This window comes from Hemibagrus wyckioides, linkage group LG11 (genome assembly GCF_019097595.1).
Source record: "Hemibagrus wyckioides isolate EC202008001 linkage group LG11, SWU_Hwy_1.0, whole genome shotgun sequence".
Classification (NCBI taxonomy): Eukaryota; Metazoa; Chordata; class Actinopteri; order Siluriformes; family Bagridae; genus Hemibagrus; species Hemibagrus wyckioides.
In genome coordinates, this window is record NC_080720.1 from 34214907 (window position 1) to 34237637 (window position 22731).

The 22731-nt window shown below is 43.8% G+C and overlaps 1 protein-coding gene across 5 annotated transcripts; it reads right to left on the bottom strand.

The window, feature by feature from the left end:
* Positions 1–1271: 1271 nt before the first annotated feature.
* ilf3a (interleukin enhancer binding factor 3a) lies at positions 1272–17327 on the bottom strand. 5 transcript variants are annotated; one of them, XM_058402565.1, is made up of 20 exons: positions 17204–17270; positions 16696–17014; positions 16324–16435; positions 16092–16206; positions 15776–15948; positions 15489–15648; positions 15212–15359; positions 13004–13080; positions 11906–12001; positions 11708–11819; positions 11485–11582; positions 11028–11127; positions 9184–9276; positions 4110–4300; positions 3600–3728; positions 3133–3270; positions 2890–3030; positions 2671–2767; positions 2218–2505; positions 1272–2117 (listed from the first exon to the last, which is right to left on the bottom strand). In XM_058402565.1, exons 3-20 carry the CDS (start codon positions 16422–16424, stop codon positions 1993–1995), a joined length of 2382 nt encoding a protein of 793 aa, XP_058258548.1. In that variant the 5' UTR covers positions 16425–16435; positions 16696–17014; positions 17204–17270; the 3' UTR covers positions 1272–1992. The 5 variants fall into 5 exon arrangements, with proteins under 5 accessions (XP_058258548.1, XP_058258551.1, XP_058258553.1 ...); XM_058402568.1 differs by lacking the exon at positions 16696–17014 and having other exon boundaries at positions 17204–17327; XM_058402570.1 differs by lacking the exon at positions 17204–17270 and having other exon boundaries at positions 2218–2502; positions 16696–17156.
* Between the last annotated feature and the right edge of the window lie 5404 nt (positions 17328–22731).

A 22731-nucleotide genomic window follows, 5' to 3' on the forward strand; every position in this document is an offset into this window, starting at 1 on the left:
GATAACATGTTCCAACTTAAACCACTAGTCACATGCACTGTTCACTCTACAGTCCACAGTGTATTGTGGGATATGGTGTGTGTGTACACCGGTCAGGCATAACATTGTGAACACTGACCAGTGAAGTGAATAAGACTGAGTATCTCCTCATCATGGCACCTGTTAGTGGGTGGGATATATTAGGCAGCAAGTGAACATTTTGTCCTCAAAGTTGATGTTAGAAGCAGGAAAAATGGACAAGTATGAAGATTTGAGTGAGTTTGACCAAAAGGCCAAATTGTGATGCTAGACCACTGGATCAGAGCATCTCCAAAACTGCAGCTCTTGTGGGGTGTTCCCGGTCTGCAGTGGTCAGTATCTATCAATAGTGGTCCAAGGAAGGAACAGTGGTGAACCGGAGACAGGGTCATGGGCGGTCACGTGGGGAGAGAAGGCTGGACCGTGTGATCCGATCCAACAGACCAGCTACTGTTGATCAAACTGCTGAAGAAGTTAATGCTGGTTCTGATAGAAAGGGGTCAGAATACACAGTGCAGGACAGTTTGTTGTGTATGGGGCCGCATAGCCGCAGACCAGTTAGGATGCCCGTGCTGACCCCTGTGCACCGCCAAAAGCACTGACAATGGGCACGTGAGCATCAGAACTGGGTAGAAGGCGAGCCGGCGGAGGCAGTGTCCTGCTTTGGTCAGTGTTCTACTGGGAAACCTTGGGTCCTGTATCCATGTGGATGTTACTTTGACACGTACCACCTACCTAAGCAGTGTTACAGACCATCTACACCCTTTCATGGAAACGGTATTCCCTGATGGCTGTGGTCTCTTTCAGCAGGATAATGCGCCGTGTCACAAAGCAGAAATGGTTCAGGAATGGTTTGATGACCACAACAACCAGTTTGAGGTGTTGACCTGAACTCCAAATTCCCCAGATCTCAGTCCAATCCAGCATCTGTGGGATGTTCTGGACAAACAAGTCTGATCCATGGAGCCTCCACCTCACAACTTACAGGACTTAAAGGATCTGCTGCTAACATCTTGGTGCCAGATCCCACAGCACACCTTCAGGGATCTAGTGGAGTCCATGCCTCGACAGGTCAGGGCTGTTTTGGCAGCAAAAGGAAGACCATCAAAATATTAGGTAGGTGGTCATAATGTTATGCCTGATTGGTGTATAAGTGACTACAAAATGGCAGAAGATGGTAGGAACATGCTTCAGGGTCTTACAGTGTAACTGCAGCAGGTAACAGGCTGAAAAATTAAACTGACAAAAAATTTGTTTTGGTTTAAAAATAGAAAACATTTTATTCAGTCAGTGTTAAGCTTAGATGAAAGTCACAGTTACTCAAACAAACAGGAAGAGAAACAAGGAAGAGAAACAAAACTAAAATTTCTACCATCAAAATTAAAGGCATTAATGTTAGTAAGTGTGGTGGTTTCGACATCACACTCACTAAGGAAGGACAGAATAAGAAATATTTCTCAGAGGACAAACAGGCTGGAGCACTTCCTCTTTTCACATGGTCAGTCTGAATCACTCGCATCAGCACTGAGGTTATCAGAGGACACGCTAATGAAGATGCACTAACGTAGACACGGCAGCGAGGACGTGCAAATGCTCCAGAACAACACTGATGAACAAAAACACAAAAAATAAGGAGAAGAGTGAAGAAAATCTAAAGCCAAACAGCAACGTGCACAATAACTGTTTACTCAACAGAGCAGCGAGTCTCCACCACCAGCTACAAATGAATCAGTCTTTATTAGGCAAGCTGGACCAAGCTCTGCCTACAGAACTACTGAGTGAATAGGAGCAGAGGAAAGTCCACCTTCTGGATTCATAATGCATGTGGTAAGAGATAAAGCTCCTGGGTGACAAGGCTGGGGTTTGATGATGAGAAGAAGATCCACTCTCCTGTATAGTAAAGCCAGGATGAAGCTCCACCCCCAGGGGATCACTGTCAGCTTGTGAAGAGAAGCTCCGGCCCTGAACGGGTGTTTACTTATAGCTGTAGTTAGTGTTACTGCTGCTGTAGCCCCCGAGGTTGGTGTAGGCTCTCTGTTGATACCCAAAATTCTCTGCTCCAGTTCCACCTGTCCCAAATGTGGACTGATTAGAATATGCTAGAGAGAGAGAGAGAGAGAGAGAGAGAGAGAGTCTTAACACACCTGTAGTGACACACTGCTGTATGTGTGTGTGTGTGTGTGTGTGTGTGTGTGTCACCCCCATAGTTGTAGTTCTGGGTATTCTGGTAGCCATATCCATAATCAGGTCCTACAAGAGACTCCTGGTTCTGCCCACAGTTTTGGTTCAGGTTTGGGTTATGGTTCAGGTTCTGTGTGTTCTTTCTGTACTGGCCGTACTCGTGGCTGTGCTGGCTGTAGTAGCCACTGGTGGGCGGGGGAACGGCCTGATACACCTGTATTTGTGTGTCTGACACACTCTGTTCCTCCTGAGGACCTGAAGTGTTCAACTCACCACTCACTGAGAACCCAGAGGAACTGCTCACTGCTGTCACCACACACACACACACACACACACACACACACACACACACGCAAAAACACACACACAAACATCATCAACCAGCAACCAAACCTGTGTGTGTGTGTGTGTGTGTGTGTGTGTGTTCAAGCAGCCTCTTGTGAGCTGGACCAACAATGTGACATGTCTCACCTTTAAAAGTGGAGCCCTTATTGTTAAATCCTCGACCCCGCCCTCTTCCTCTGCCACGCCCAGCACTATATGAAACTCCACCCATTCCACCATATCCCTATACATACATTCATCAAATCAAACAAATCAAATCAAAAAAGTGTTTATGTCCTCTGTGTGTGTGTGTGTGTGTGTGTGTGTGTGTGTGTGTGTGTGTGTGTGTGTGTGTGTGTATCCTACCATTTGAGGGAATTTCTTCTTCTTCTGGCTCTCAGGATTGTCATTGGGAAAAAGTTTCTCCAGTGCAGCTAGAGCTGCATTCGCCTTCGCTAACTTCTTATTAGAACCTGAACCTTGAAACTTCTGTCCATCTACTTCCACCTGAAACACAAACACACACAGTAATATAATTTATTAACACTGTTACCCTTCTGTAAGTATGCATAACACACATCTCTCTCACACACACACACACACACCTACCTCAATAGTGAAGATCTTGTCATTAAATCGTCCTCTCACAGAGACGACCTCATACTTAAGACTCCGCCTCTTTTCATTCAGCTCCATGACCGGATTTTTTCCATGTTTAGTGAGAATTGGACCTCCCTGTAGTGTAGCCTACACACACACACACACACACGCGCACACACACACACACACACACGCGCACACACACAGACACGTGCGTGATTAAATATAAAACTTAAAAATAAAACACAACAAACAAAAGAAAGCTAATCTTTACAAAGTCCATACTCAAAAAGAGAGAGAGAGAGAGAGAGACAGACAGACAGACAGATAGGGAGAGAGGGAGAGAGAGAGACAGATAGGGAGAGAGAGAGAGAGAGAGAGAGAGTGACAGAGAGGGAAAGAGAGAGAGGCAGATAGGGAGAGAGAGAGGGAGTGACAGAGAGGGAAAGAGAGAGAGAGACAGAGAGAGTGTTCACCTCAGCTCCTTCCCCTCCGCTAGCTGCAGGTCTGTTGGTTCCCATGGCAACAGTCTCCTGACCTTTTTTCTGATCAGTTGTAGGTGTAGTCTCTGTGGCTGTGACCACTACACCCAAAGCCTGTAGGGCCTACACACACACACACACACACACATACACACACACATACACACACACACACACACACACACACACACACACATACACACACACATACACACACACATACACACACACATACACACACACACACACATACACACACACACACACATACACACACACACACACACACACACACACACATACACACACACATACACACACACATACACACACACATACACACATACACACACACACACACACACACACACACAAGCTGTAAAATGATATGAAGGACATGTGATTATGTTTTTTTTCCAGAGACAGAAGTGTGATCAAATGCAAGTGATGTGTTGGGGGGGGGGGGTGTATGGTGGAGTTGGGAGTCTTGCTTTAATAACACACTTTTTGGGCGACGAGCAGTTTGGCATTGCGCTTCGATGGTCCTGCTGCCTCATATGTTTTGCCCTTCACTTCAATGGCCATGGTGAAGTGTGGACTGTGTTCTGGACCCGTCTGGGACACGAGCCGATACAGCAAACCCGGATGCAGCTGATTAAGCATCATCACAGCATTACTGGGCTCGATAACAATCTCTGTATACACACACACACACGCACAAAGTTACAAACTTATTCCAATTTCATATGGTGTTGTTTAATAAAAATAATGATCATGTTTCAGCAAATGTTCCAGAGCAAAAGTACATGACTCTGCGGTGAAGACTGCAGGCACTAGGGGTCACTTATCACTTACACAGTGATGGTTTGGCTATCGTGTTGATTTCAAAACATCTCTGGTAGAACATTTTACATGCGAACTCCTTATGGTGGAAGATTTTGCATAACATATGTGGAACACTGATGCTGGGTGAGGAGGTCAGGGCTTTGTGCACAGGGGCATTGTCATAGAACAGGGTTTGAGCCTCTTAGCTCCACTGAAGGAAACTGTAAAGCTACAGCACACACAGACATCCTCTACAACTTTGGCAACAGGTTGTGGAATTTGGATTTTTATTATATAGTACAAATATACTGGATTTTTAGCATACATATACTATTATTAGGGATGCACAATATTTATCAGACAGATAAATTATCGGCCGATATGGGTGAAAATGACGTCATTTTTATTACACGATAAATAAATGAAATCCGATAACTAGATCCGATAAAGTACACTTGCTGGTAAATCAATCAGTCAGTCTGATTTATCCGAGATTCATCTGCTTTTCGAGTCACGTGACTGCAGCTTTAAACTGCAGTGACTCTCAGCCTGTGTTGCACTCATTAGGTCATAATCTGTGTACATGTCTTCGCCGGTCTGGAAGTTTTTCTCGGTGGCAGCGGAGGACAATACCATTGCTATTTGCAACGCATATTCAGCAAGGATTCCAAGAGGAGGTAAAAAGGCGTCAAGTTTTAACACAAGAAATCTTCTCTCTCACTCTCAGGGTCATCACGGCGAGGCTGTATTAAAAGAATACGAAGCAGCCGTGGCAGCAGCAGCTACTAGGGTTAGGCCTAAAACACGGAGCATGTGACTTATGGTCTATAGACCTTCCTCATCCTCATGCACTAAAAAAGTTGAATAGATGCATTTCTTTGTTATGCATGAAATACTTGAATATAAATTTGTTGTTAATGAGTTGTTAATTGCAGATAAACCATAGTTCTGTCATAGTTCTGTTAAACCCTTTCTGTTGTTATTGTAGTGCCTTACACAAAAAATAAAAACATCTGAAGAGTCAGGACTGATGTTTGTTATTAAAGTTAGGCCAGAACTACTAAAATATCAGTTTCATCAGTGCATCTTAGATTTTCTCTCCTGGGTACGCAAACTGCAGATTATATGAAAATTCTGATATAAAAATATGAACTTATTTGTTATTGGTTTCGGCCATGAGAAGGACTTAATTATCGGGTAAAAAATTTTCATATTGTGCATCCCTAACTATTATATATTTTTAAGATGGCGCCGCACAAGTGGCAGCCAGTCACAGCAGCTCTGCCTTCTTTTCTGCTTTTTTTGGTTCTGTTTAATGTTTCTTGGCGTGTTTTTTGTATTTTTATGCACTTTATCAAATCCCCATGCAACTACACAACTAAGGGGTCCAAGCTGGTTACTTTTGCAGTATGCCTTGTACTCTTTTTTGGACTATTTGGAATTGCCTTGGGAGACCCCCTCAGTCACAGCTCCGTCATTTACACACGGGGACTCATCGTGAACTCTAAGTTGCGCTAGACTTCTCTACAGGCAGAAATCGGAGATTCCTTCAGAGATACGGAGAAGGAGAAGAGGCTGCAGAGCAGGACTGAGACACAAGGAGAGGAAATGGAGGTATAAACCATGTTTACCATCTATTATCATGGGAAACGTCCGCTCCCTCCCCAGTAAGCTAGCCTGGCTGCAGAGAGAATACCAGGAGTGCAGCCTTATGTTTTTTACTGAGACGTGGCTGAATGATCTTATATCGGACTCTGTGGTAACTCTGGATGGCTTTAAAATTGTATGGGTGGACAGGAAAGTTGTGGAAAGAGGAAAGGAGGAGGTCTGGTGGTGTTTTTTAAATGAAAAGTGGTGTAACCCAGCGCACATTAGTGTTAAGGAACAACGCTGGACCAAAGACATTGAGCTACTCGCTGTCAGCATTTGGCCATATTACCTTCCGAGGGAGTTTTCACACGTTATCGCGATCAATGTGTACGTACCTCCTTCAGCCGCTGCATGCGATCTATTATACAGTGTTGTAACTCAGTTACAGACCCAGCACCCGCAGTCTCTCCTTCTCATTTCTGGTGACTTCATCCATGCCTGTCTATCTTCCACTCTTCCCACATTCACACAATACGTTCAATGCTATACCAGAGACAATAAAACACTAGACTTGCTGTATGCAAATGTTAAGGACGCATACAGCTCCTTCCTCCTTCCCCCGTTGGGCCGTTCGGATCACAACCTTGTCCGTCTGCTTCCTGAATACACACCCAGGGTGAAAACAGAACCACCTCAGAAAAAGTCTGTGAAGATCTGGTCCGAGGAGGTCTGTGAGAGACTGAGAGACTGTTTCGATACTACAGACTGGGAGACACTCTGCAGCGCGGACGAGGACACTGACGGTCTCACCCACTGCATCACAAATTATATAAATTTCTGTGTGGAGAATACTGTACCATCTTGGAGGGTACAGTGTTTCTCCAATAATAAACCCTGGGTGACCCCTGAGCTCAAAGACCTAAACAAGAAGAAGAGGGTATTTTATTTTATTTCAGGGGATAAATAAGAGCTTAAGAGTTCAGAAGGAACTCAAATACAAGATGAGACAGTGTATGGACAGCTACAGGAGGAAACTGGAGGAGCGGTTATCACAAAACAACATCCATGATGTGTGGAGAGGACTGAAATCCATCTCAGGGCATGGTCAGAGTGGCGGGAGAAGACCAGTTAACGGTGATCAGCTCTGGGCGAATTTTTTAACAGATTTGACTCTGTTCCTACTTCCTCTCCCACACTGCATTGTCCTTCTCCACCCTACTCCAGTCCAGCAACTACCCCCATCCCTTGACTATATTCACCTACACTCACACCTTCTCTACACTTCCCTTCACTGCTCCCCCTATGTTTTCTGAACCTTTCACCCCCATTCACTCATCTCAGTCCTCTCATACCCCCCTCTCCTTAACAACAGACCAGGTGAGGTGTGAGCTAGGGGAGATAAAAGCAAGGAAGGCTGCAGGGCCATATGGAATTAGCTCGAGGCTGCTCAGGGACTGTGCTGACCAGCTATGTGGGGTGGTCAGGTACATGTTTAATCTGAGCCAATTCTGTGGAAAACGTCCTGTGTGGTTCCAGTACCAAAGACTGCACACCCCCGGGAATTGAACCACTTACCTAAGACCTGTAGCTTTACCCTCCCACCTGATGAAGACCATGGAGAGTATCATCCTCTGTCACCTCCGTTCCTTAGTTCCACAATGGTCGACCCACTGAAGTTTGCATATCGGCCTGGCATAGGTGTGGAAGACGCAGTGATCCACCTGCTGCACCGGGCACTGACTCACCTGTTTACTGAGTCTACCAGAAGCACTGTGAGAGTCATAATCTTTGACTTCTCCAGTGCTTTCAACACAATTCAGCCAGCACTGTTGCATGGGAAGCTTGAGCGGTTGGGGGTGGATGATCACATGGCCACATGGATAATCGACTACCTCACCAACAGACCACAGTATGTAAGACTGCATGACTGTGTGTCTGAGGTGGTAGCCTGTAATACCAGAGCTCCCCAGGGCACAGTGCTCTCCCCATTTCTTTTCACACTGTACACCTCAGACTTCAGTTATAACACTAACACTTGCCACCTCCAGATGATTCAGCCATCGTTGGATGTGTATCTGGCGGGAATGAACAAGAATACAGGGACATCATCAAGGACTTTGTTGACTGGTGTGAGTGTAACCATTTGCACTTGAACACCAGTAAGACAAAAGAGATGGTGATTGACTTCCGGAGAAGGACAACACCGCACCACACACCAGTGACCATCCAGGGCTTGGACAATGAGTTGTTGGATAGGTTCAAGTACCTGGGAGTCCACCTGAACAATAGACTGGACTGGCTGGATAACACTGATGCTCTGTACAAGAAGGGCCAGAGTCGCCTCCACCTGTTGAGGAGACTAGGGTCCTTTGGAGTGAGCAGGACATTATTAATGACTTTTTATGATTCTGTGGTGGTCTCTCTCAATTCTCTACGCCACAGTCTGCTGGGCATAGAGAATATTATATTATATAGCGCTACATTATGTTATCTAGCGCTACATCAGTCACTTTCCTATTGAGGAAAATGACAATGCATATTAATGCATAATTACTTAATGCATATTTAGTGATCTAACTTTATCTTCCAAAAAGAGTTTATAGCTTCAGTTTAAGCAGCACCTCAGCTTCCACCATAACAACCTCCTCAACTTTTTAAGTAAAACAAGACATAATATTCCTGCAGTCTTTTGTGTGTAGTATAAACACTCTGACATTCTGTGTTCAGTCATTGTGGCTAGAGCGCACTGTCAGGACACCAAGCTGTCAAAGTCTTCTACAGTTACACCTTCTGAAAGTGTTAATCTGGCCAAATAACACTCAACAAGAGAAAACATTTTCAGTAATTTTACTAAGTAAAACTCCTGATAGATAGTTAAATCAGATTATAACAAAGTAGCTGATGTAGTGGGGCAATCGTTTCTCTTTCTAACCAGAATGTTCACACATCGCTTTTATTTACAAACACTACAGTGCTCTCGACACCTCCAAGAAAATCTGGATATTATTATGAGCATCAAAACTGAATGGACTGGGAACTGGAGGACTAAAGAAAGCAGTCTAATGAGCTAGCTAATGAGAGCTAATGATTATCATTGTTAGCTATTGGGGGGGGGGGAGAGAGAGACAGAAAGACAGAGAGAAGGAGGGAGATAGACACATGCCTTTGCGAAGGACTTTACTGCTGCTTGACTCTTCATCTGTGGCTGAATCCAATGGACGCTTCATCACACACAGTCCTGGCACTGTGGTTTGAGCTGCACAAAACACACACACACACACACACACACACACACACACACACAACAAGGTGAACTGCATATGCAAAACTGCCTTCTAACCAAAACAAAAAAAAAAAGCATAAATTGATAAAGTGATGAATTGTGTATTCACGTGAAAAAATTCAGAAACCCCATGAAAGCCTGTTTTTTTTTTAACACAGCTAAAAATATAGACATTTGATCTTCATTTTAACAGTTTTGAAAGATTCAAATAATATAACTAAACAAATAAAACCAAAGAAAAGTCTGTTTTTAATGATCTGTAAAATGTCATTTTAAAAAATCCAATTTCTTTTGAGGACAAAGTAAGGACACACCCACATGTATTTGTACTTAAAATGGATAAAATGACCTACATGTGAATCACATCAGGTGGTAATGATTAGAAGATTTTCTAGAGCATTGTGAAGGAAACTGGTCTTATTTAAACCTCAGACATTTAGCTTGGTTTGCTCTTCATTGTTAAAGTGAGAGGTATCACCATGGTGAGATCCAAAGAGCTCTCTGAGACTTCCAGAAAGAAGATTGTTGATGCTAATGAGTCTGGTAAGGGATATAAAAAGATCTTAAAAGAATAATCAGCATTCATACAAATTCGTACAACTTGTAATCAGCCATTCCACTGTCCAGCAATCATTTACAAATGGACAACATTTAAAACAACTGCCACCATGACCAGGTCAGACCGTCCGAGCAAATTCACCCCGAGAGCAGACCGCAAGATGCTTAAAGACGTCTCCAAAAACCCTAAAATATCATCACGCGACCTACAGCAAGCTCTTGCTACAGTTTAAGCCATAGTGCATGAATCTCCAATCAGAAAGAGACTACACAACTTTAATTATTATGGGAGGTGTGCAAGAAGGAAACCTTCACTGTCTAAAATAACATGAGGGCAAGACTGAAGTTTCCCAAAGAACACAGAGACAAAGACCAGGACTTCTGGAGTAATGTGCTTCAGATGAGTCTAAAACTGAATTATTTGGACACCATAACAGGGCATGTTTGGAGTAAACCAAATCCAGCATTTCAGCAGATGAACCTCATACCACCTGTGGAACATGGAGGTGGAAGTGTTCCGGTTTGGGGATGCTCTGCTGCAGCAGGACCTGGCCAGATCACCATCATAGAGTCCATTATGAATTCTACATTGGATCAGAAGGTGCTTGAGGAACATGACCCTCTGTGAAAAAATTTAAGCTAAAGAGGAACTGGACCTTGCAACATGGCAATGACCCAAAATGTCCCAGTAAATTCACCAAGGACTGGCCGAAAAGTAAAACATGGAGAATTCTGGAATGAGATCCTATTGAGATCCTGTGGGGTGATCTGAACCGGACTGTTTGCGCAGGAAACCCCCCAAACATCACATAGCTGAAAGAGTTCTGCATTGAGGAGTGGTGGAAACTTTCTTACAGTCCATGTCAGAAACTGGTAGATGGCTACAAGAAACATCTCAGTGAGGTTATTTCAGGTTATTTCATGAGGGAAACCCTAGCTATTAGGGCAGAGGGTGTGCTAACTTTTTCCTCAGGTGAAATACTCATTTTTGTTGATTTCTTTTGTTTAATAAGTGACTTTGTTGTTTACATGCAATTACACCACTTTCATCTACAGGTACAAATTAAAACAAGATTAGAAATTAACATGTTGACATTTCTTAATAAAGAACTGAATATTTAATGGGGTGTTCTCATTTTTTCACTTGACTGTAGAAGCTGTCTTACAGAGGAGTGTGTCGCTGTACATGTGCCCCACTTTGGGTGACAGCCGATTCATCCCCAACACTTTGTGGATCTGTCCAAATGCCATGAGCCGCAAAGCAAACTGGGAAAAAACAGGAGCCGTTTAAAGCAGTGTAGGACATCACTCAACTGTCTCTGATAAAACAGCACACACACCAACCTCACACCTACCACACAACACAGCAAACACACACCAGTCACACCTCAGTACACATCTGTTACACACTGCACAACTGTAACTGTGGATGTTTTTAAACACATCAGCAATCCACCCTTCAGGAACAGGCTCCACCCTTCAGGAACAGGCTCCACCCTTCAGGAACAGGCTCCACCCTTCAGGAACAGGGTCCCAAATTTCTGAGCTGTTTTTGTGTTCCTGAATTAAATCCTCTCCTTCTGAAAGAACAACCTCAGTGCATTCTGGGTATCTGGTTTGTACCTGTGCACTCTGGGTAATGTCCTCCCTCTGCTGGGGGGTAAGATGGCAGCTTGCATCTACACCTGCCCTCTCACATGGGTCAGAAATACCAGGACCATCTGCATGCACAAACACACACACACACACACACTAATGTATGTACATACACAGATACAAGCATAGACATATAAACACGATATACAGACTTCAGGCACAAAAATCATTTCTTATATGGAAACTTCACCTTCCAGTAGTATTCCAGATGCAACACACTCCAGTACTCTTCTCAGAGCCTCTCCTGGTCCCATCGGTCTGTCACTAGTTGATATCGCTCGTTCACACAGCAGCTCCAATACCTACACACACACACACACACACAAAACAATATACATCTACACAATGCTATATACTGTTCCAACAGATTTAACACACACACACTTACCCATCCTTTGAGTGGGGCCCAGGTAGGGACACGGGTACACAGGTCTCTCAGGATGCGAATGACAATCACACTTGAGTGTAGGTTGTTAACTTTAGCCTGTGAGCCACCAACACCATACACACACACCACACACACATCATACACACAAACGCACATACCCTGCATTACCCTGCTGATACACTCTATACATACACACATGCACCGCAAGTCTATATTCACCACACTATGTGATCAACACAGATCTGTTAAACTGTCTGCTGTGTCTATTTTTGTGTCCATCTGTCTGTCTGCCTCCGTCTAAATATCAATCTGTCTGTCTGTCTGTTATTTTAGCAATCCAGCTATCTACAGGATGTTTGTCTGTCTAACTGTCCACCTGCACGCTCACGATTTGGCCAGAGAGATCTCATCTTTTGAATAAAGGGGAGAGGATGAGGGCAGCTGATCTGAGTGTTAGGGACAGTGTAAAGGAGTGTGCTTATTAACCGAGAGCGTGAGGTGAGAGTGAGCAGAAATCACTGAAGCAAGTTCCTCTGCATGCGAATGTACTTCCATTCTGTGAGTCAGGTATTTGTCACTCAAACACAAAATTAGTTTAGAGCTATTATTACATTTTCATGTAGAAATAAAGTCTCTGTGCGCTCGTTTCTCTGCTCCATGCGTTGTGTGCTCTCGAAACACAAGACCAACAACAACTTAGGGTTACATTTAAATTACATCCTGATTTCGGTAAAGCTGCTTTGTGACAATGTCTCTGTTAATCAGCACACTCACTAACACCATTCCACACACTCAGATCCACAGTGCTTCAACACCATACTTTTAACTGTCCCTCTACGTCTGTCTACGTAGGTCAAGTTAAAACAAACCATTCCTAAAGGAGCGAATAAACCCTTTAAAAGCTTCATCTACTTGGTCTTTCTGTTCATCATTCCATATACAGACTCTCAGTATAAACATTCGTATTTGAGTTAAATGTCCACATCTTAGTTTTCTTAAAAAAGCACTCTGTGAACATTTTAACAGTCAAATACGTTATTAATTAACGTCATGTTAATTTACGTTAGAGGTCGTTAAATTATAAAGCGAGGTGCAAACCTGGAACCACTTGGCGTGGCGCAGAGACGCGAGAGACTCCAGGCATTTGTTTGTGTCCAGAGCGCCGGGCGGAGCTTCTATCAGACCACAACACAAGGCACAGTTTGACCAAGGGGCACTCAGACCTCTTCTAGGGGGCGGAGCCAACATACTAGGAACTCATAGGGGGTGGGGTAATTTTTATATGAGCTGCTATTAGGCAGGGTTTGAATATGGACTAACACATATTCACACACAGCATTTCCACATACACTGTTTAAAAACTCTAGGACCTTTGTGGTGGTGTAAGTTTGGTTAAGGGTGTGGCCTGGAGGTCAGCCACACCCTCGTTCAGCAACGTAAAATATGAATACTCATTTTTCTGAATTCTTTTGAATCTAATAAGTGTAATCATTGAGACCACGCCCTCTTGCTTACACAAGCTCCATCGTCCTGCCCCATAGCTGTGTGCAGAATGATTTTACCTCCTGTGTGTGTAAGCACCTTTTAACCAGCGTGTGTAAAGGCTGCATATATAATCAGAATTATGAGACCTGCCCCCAAAATTTACTTGCTCCGCCCCTCCAAGAGTCCAAGAGCTTCCGGTTGGTCAAAACTCCACCGCCCCTAAAAACTCACACACTTTCAAAATCACAAGTAACAACAGGAAAATATCTGATTTAAATTCCACAATTTTTCGCAGAAACAGGGTGAACGCTGCAGCAAAACCTGACGAGTGGAACAATCCAATTAATCCTTAATAATCAATCAATATTTTATCGACTGATAAATCTATCATTATAGGAATGTGTTCATGATTAGCACATCACAAACGTATTCATTACAGCTTAAAGTGATATTAACCCTATATTCACATCAGAAGAGAAATCAGATCAAAATGAATGTACTGCTTGGGGGCGTGGCTTGATTTTTGATATTCGCATAATTCCTCACATCACTGCTCTGGCTTTCCCACTTTCCCACTGCTGGAACACTGAGGAATAATAACGATCCTAATGCACATACATTACAAACACTCTTGCCTTGCTTTTGATCTTTTTTCATTCAATAATTGAAAACTTTCTCTTCTGCCTCAGCCTCTTGCGGCTCCTCACACATGCAGAAGCTCTGGTACATAAATTAAATAAACAATGTAAATTGTAAAATGACTAACTTTTAAACACACTTAATTTACAGACAATAAAATAACGGCTGATGGAAGCCTCTCTATAAACACTGGATAAACGTCTTCACCCACTGCTCTCCTGATGAGCGTGTGTTCATCATCTAAACGCAACATACTGAAATCTTCATGAACAATCACCAGGATTCATACTGAAGCTCCTCCTGAAGCTAAATCCTAGGATTCTGTAAAATCACACAACTGTCCTCCACCGGCTCTGATCTGAAGGAGTGTGTGTCACATCTCCACAGGATTCAGGGTTAAAGTGCATACAGCGGGAAGAACAGGAGGTGTGAACGACGCCCCCAAGTGTGAAGACAGGGTATGAACTAGGCTTGTGTGATATAAGGTTTTACTTTCAATTTTTTAATATTTTTTAGGCATGTAATAGTGATTGTATTGTCTAGAATAAATCTCCTAAAAATAAACAGAAGCAAGCATTTCCACCTGGTTTAAGGTGAGATGTGTGTAAGAACTTCACTAGCTGATGCTGGATTTTAGGTGATTCTGCAGTAAACCATTAAAAAAACAGTAAAACAAACAAAAAAGCACATAATTTATTCATAATCCTTTTACAGGTCAGTTTTCTGCCCACATGGTCAACAGTTTCAGTGTTGATCTGCTGCTTAAAGTCTCCGAGTCTGCCTGAGCGCTGCCTGCCTCAGGACGGCAAAACTTCGTAAATGAACACAGGACATTTAATCACTTTCTAATTCTTATAACCTTTAAAATTATGTGTAGCGTTTTAGACACTTCACTGCAGAGCTCCTACACAGAATGTGTTAAAGTTAGCAGATCTGGTGATATAATTGTTATATTGTGACAATGTAATATCTTTTAAAGATGAATAAACAGTTATATATCACACAAGCAGAGTCTGAACACAGACCAGAATCTTCACTCATTAACTCACGTCAGTGTTTTTGCTGCAAAGCAACCCCTTTAGAGTTTACACGCACGCCTGTAAGAGTCATTAAACTGCGGAAGGTGGAGTGTGACCGTGTGTGTGTGTGTGTGTGTGTGTGTGTGTGTGTGTGTGTGTGTACCTCTGGCCCGCCCATGCTCCACCCGCTCCCTCACAACAGGGGATGTGAGATGGATCTTCATGTTCAGCACCGGGTCCTTTACAGTCTGCACTGTTACAGCAGCATCCTCATCCACCGGACTGATCACATACTCGCCCTCCATCTGGCCCTGAATACACACACACACACACATCAGATATAAGTGAGGGTGAGAGAGAGAAAAACTTTATTGTCCCAGAGGGTGTGTGTGTGTTGGGGTTGGTGTGGAGGGTGTAGGGGTGGTTGGAGGACTGCTGACCTTCATCACTTCCTGAAGTTTGTTGGTGATGGTGTTCAGTAGTTTGAGTGTTGGTGTGTCACTGCAGAGCAAGACAAGCTCCAGGTCCATATCCTGCTTCAGCAACAAACCCTTTGCCACCAAACCCACTCTCCGTACCCCCTGTAGCTTATTACTCCCACTGTAACACACACACACACTCCATACCCTTAGCTTATTACTACGTGTTGTGTATAATCCCTAGTCACGGTAAAAAAAATTCCTGCTTGTTTCATGTTCACCGGATATCAGTTCCACTTCCAGCTCACCTTGTAGCATCTTGCCTATTTAGCCAGTTAGCAACGGTCTTCAGTCCATTCTCCAGGTGGGACACCATGTTCTGCACAGCCTGCAGCTCCTCAGCACATGGATACACACTGGCGTGTTTGGCCTTAACATGGCGATCCTCAATGACAAACAGGCGCTGAGGGAGCAGCTTCTCCTGTTAGTACATAGTCATTAACACCACAGAATACAGTTTAACACGTGTAGAGTAAATCTCTCACAGTCACAGCTCTCTAAGAGTCCAGTGATCTACGTGTAATAATTCTAATAACATTGCTGGACACTGAGGTGGACACTCACAGGATCAGGAGGAACTTCAGCTTCTCTCTGCTTCATCTCAGCCACACAAGCATGGTACTGTCTCAGTTTATCTTCATAACACACATACTCATACCAGTACCGCAGTTCCTCATACCTCATACACACACACACCAAAGCAATATAATTTACACATAAAAATAAATTGTATAAAATAAATATCATTATACCATAGGTATGGAGATAACAGCTGTGTAAACTGTGTGTGTGTCACCTGTTGTAGTCGCGGGGGTGAAGTGTGTGTCCCTCCTGAATCAGTGAGTCCCAGTACAGCAGCTCATCATAAGCCTCTTGTTCATCCCACACACACTGCATGGTGCACACTCCTAACACACCGGAAACACACCAGAAACAGCACGTTATTAATGTGTTTACTGGAGTGTGTGCTGTACACATCGCTGTTGCTATGGAAACGATAAGGTATCAGTACATTAATATAAAGCTGCGCTCCAGTCAGAGCTGCTGTTAGAGAGAATTCATCAACACCTGATCCACCAATCAGAGTCCAGAACTCAGCAGTGAGGTGTCTAAATGTATTTAAATATTTAAATGTTGCTCGTTAGTTAGCTTAGCTCTCTAGCATCACCCTCAGTGTTGCGCTAGCTGCAATGTGACTGGACCTCCGACTGGACCTCCGACTGGACCTCCGACTGGACCTCCGGGAGTAAATGTGACTGGACCTCCGGGAGTAAATGTGACTGGACCTCCGACTGGACCTCCGGGAGTAAATGTGACTGGACCTCCGGGAGTAAATGTGACTGGACCTCCGGGAGTAAATGTGACTGGACCTCCGACTGGACCTCCGGGAGTAAATGTGACTGGACCTCCGGGAGTAAATGTGACTGGACCTCTGGGAGTAAATGTGACTGGACCTCCGACTGGACCTCCGGGAGTAAATGACTGACCTATTCCTCAGGGTCAGAGCTGAGATTTAATCTCTAATAAATAACGGTTTCAGCTAAAATGTCTAAGAAGCCGAACACTTCTAACAGTGTGCAAAATCATACATTCTCTTTCAAACAGGTAAAAATCATATAATCTGTAATAAATTCCCGAAATAAATATTATTTATATCATGTCCATAATAAACTCACCTCACTGAGGAAGAACCCTGCGTTTGCGATAAAAGACTCAATCATGTACTTCCGGTGTAGTCAAGCACAGTTTCCGGGGCAACACCAGGAAGCTTTTACTTCGCCTCTACAATCGGAAGTAAAACCGGGAATGAGAGAATTTCTGATTTGTTTATCGCCATGGCAACATAATAAACAAATAAACAACAAAACACTTTACTGAACACTTTAATGGAAAGGCACAGAAAAATCTAAATTAACACACACACACAATCTCACACACACAAACACACACTCACACACACACAAACACACACAAACACACAATCTCACACACTCACACACACACACTCACACAAACAAACACACAATCTCACACACACACAAACACACACAAACACACAATCTCACACACTCACACACACAAACACACACTCACACACACACAAACAAACACACAATCTCACACACACACAAACACACACTCACACACACACACAATCTCACACACACACAAACACACACTCACACACACAAACACTCACACACACTCACACACACACAAACACACACTCACACACACACACAAACACACACTCACACAATCTCACAAACACACAAACACTCACACACACAAACACACACTCACACACACAAACACACAATCTCACACACACACAAACACTCACTCACACACACAAACACACACTCACACACACACAAACACTCACTCACACACACACACACACACACAAACACACACAAACACTCACACACACTCACACACACTCACACACACACAAACACACACACAAACACACACAAACACACAATCTCACACAAACACACACTCACACACACAAACACTCACACACACAAACACACACTCACACACACACACAATCTCACAAACACACAAACACTCACACACACAAACACACACTCACACACACACAAACACACACACAAACACTCACACACACACAAACACACAATCTCACACAAACACACACTCACACACACAAACACACACTCACACACACACAAACACACAATCTCACACACAAACACACACACAAACACTCACACACACACAAACACACACTCACACAAACAAACACTCACACACACACAAACACACACAAACACACAATCTCACACACACACAAACACACACTCTCACACACACACAAACACACACAAACACACAATCTCACACACACACAAACACACACTCTCACACACACACAAACACACACACAAACACACACACACACACACACACAAACACACACACACACACAAACACTCACACACACAAACACACAATCTCACACACACAAACACACACTCACACACAAACTCACACACACACACACACAAACACACAATCTCACACACACTCACACACACACAAACACACACTCTCACTCACACACACAAACACTCACACACACACACAAACACACACTCACACACACAAACACACACTCTCACTCACACACACACACAAACACACACAAACACACTCACACACACACAAACACTCACACACACACACAAACACACACTCACGCACACAAACACACACACAAACACACTCTCACTCACACACACAAACACTCACACACAAACACAGAATCTCACACACACAAACACACACTCTCACTCACACACACAAACACTCACACACACACAAACACACAATCTCACACACACACTCACACACACACACACAATCTCACACACACACAATCTCACACACACAGACACACACACACACACAAACACACAATCACACACACACAAACACTCACACAAACACACACTCTCACTCACACACACAAACACTCACACACACACACAAACACACACTCACACACACAAACACACACTCTCACTCACACACACAAACACTCACACACACACTCACACACACACACAAACACTCACACACACACAAACACACACTCACACACACAAACACACACACAAACACTCACACACACACAAACACACAATCTCACACACACACACTCACACACACACACTCACACACACACACACACGAACACACAATCTCACACACACACTCACACACACAAACACACACTCACACACACAAACACACAGTCACACACACAAACACTCACACACACAAACACACAATCTCACACACACACTCACACACACAAACACTCACACACACAAACACACAATCTCACACACACACAAACACTCACACACACACAAACACACACTCACACACACAAACACACAATCTCACACACACACACACAAACACACACACAAACACACACTCACACACACAAACACACACTCACACACACAAACACACACACACACAAACACACACTCACACACACAAACACACACTCTCACTCACACACAAACACACACAAACACACACACAAACACACAATCTCACACACACACACACAAACACACACTCTCACTCACACACACACTCACACACACAAACACTCACACACACACAAACACACACTCACACACACAAACACACAATCTCTCACACACACAAACACTCACACACAAACACACACTCACACACACAAACACACACTCTCACTCACACACACACTCACACACACACAAACACACAATCTCACACACACACAAACACTCACACACAAACACACACTCACACACACAAACACACACTCTCACTCACACACACACTCACACACACAAACACTCACACACACACAAACACACACTCACACACACAAACACACAATCTCACACACAAACACACACACAAACACTCACACACACACAAACACTCACACACACACAAACACACACACACACACAAACACACACTCACACACACAAACACTCACACACACAAACACTCACACACACAAACACACACTCACACAGACAAACACACACTCTCACTCACACACAAACACACAATCTCACACACACACACAATCTCACACACACACAAACACACAATCACACACACACAAACACTCACACAAACACACACTCTCACTCACACACACAAACACTCACACACACACACAAACACACACTCACACACACAAACACACACTCTCACTCACACACACAAACACTCACACACACACTCACACACACACAAACACACACTCACACACACAAACACACACTCTCACTCACACACACAAACACTCACACACACACAAACACACAATCTCACACACTCACACACACACACTCACACACACACACACACGAACACACAATCTCACACACACACTCACACACACAAACACACACTCACACACACAAACACACAGTCACACACACAAACACTCACACACACAAACACACAATCTCACACACACACTCACACACACAAACACTCACACACACAAACACACAATCTCACACACACACAAACACTCACACACACAATCTCACACACACACTCACACACACAAACACACAATCTCACACACACTCACACACACACTCACACACACACAAACACACACTCACACACACAAACACACAATCTCACACACACACACACAAACACACACACAAACACACACTCACACACACAAACACACACTCACACACACACACACACAAACACACACTCACACACACAAACACACACTCTCACTCACACACAAACACACACAAACACACACACAAACACACAATCTCACACACACACACACAAACACACACTCTCACTCACACACACACTCACACACACAAACACTCACACACACACAAACACACACTCACACACACAAACACACAATCTCACACACACACAAACACTCACACACAAACACACACTCACACACACAAACACACACTCTCACTCACACACACACTCACACACACACAAACACACAATCTCACACACACACAAACACTCACACACACACAAACACACAATCTCACACACAAACACACACTCTCACTCACACACACACTCACACACACAAACACTCACACACACACAAACACACACTCACACACACAAACACACAATCTCACACACAAACACACACACAAACACTCACACACACACAAACACTCACACACACACAAACACACACACACACACAAACACACACTCACACACACAAACACTCACACACACAAACACTCACACACACAAACACACACTCACACAGACAAACACACACTCTCACTCACACACAAACACACAATCTCACACACACACAAACACACACTCACACACACACACAAACACTCACACACACAAACACTCACACACACAAACACACACTCTCACTCACACACACACACTCACACACACAAACACACACACACACACTCACACACACAAACACTCACACACACAAACACTCACACACACACAAACACACACTCACACACACAAACACACACTCACACACACAAACACACACTCACACACACAAACACTCACACACACACAAACACACACACACACACAAACACACACAAACACTCACACACACACAAACACACACTCACACACAAACACAATCTCACACACACACAAACACACACACAAACACACAATCTCACACACACACAAACACACATTCACACACACAAACACTCACACACACACAAACTCACACACACAAACACACACTCACACACACAAACACTCACACACACACAAACACACACTCACACACACAAACACTCACACACAAACACACACTCACACACAAACACACACTCTCACTCACACACAAACACACACTCACACACACAAACACACACTCTCACTCACACACAAACACACACTCACACACACAAACACACAATCTCACACACAAACACACACTCACACACACTCTCACTCACACACACACACACACTCACACACACACAAAAACTCACACACACACAAACACACACACAAACACACACTCACACACACACTCACACACACAAACACACAATCACACACACAAACACTCACACACACAAACACTCACACACACACACAATCTCACACACACAAACACACAAACACACAATCTCACAAACACACACACACACACACACGAACACACTCACACACACAAACACACTCACAAACACTCACACACACAAACACTCACACACACAAACACACACTCTCACACACATACAAACACACACTCTCACACACACATACAAACACACACACACACACAAACACACAATCTCACTCACACACACACAAACACACAATCACACTCACACAAACACACACTCACACACAAACACTCACACACACACAAACACACACTCTCACTCACACACACACAAACACACACTCTCACTCACACACACTCACACACACAAACACTCTCACACACACACAAACACACACTCTCTCACTCACACACACACAAACACACAATCTCTCTCACACACACAAACACACACTCTCTCACTCACACACACACAAACACACACTCTCTCTCTCACACACACACACAAACACTCACACACACACTCACTCACACACACACACACAAACACTCTCACTC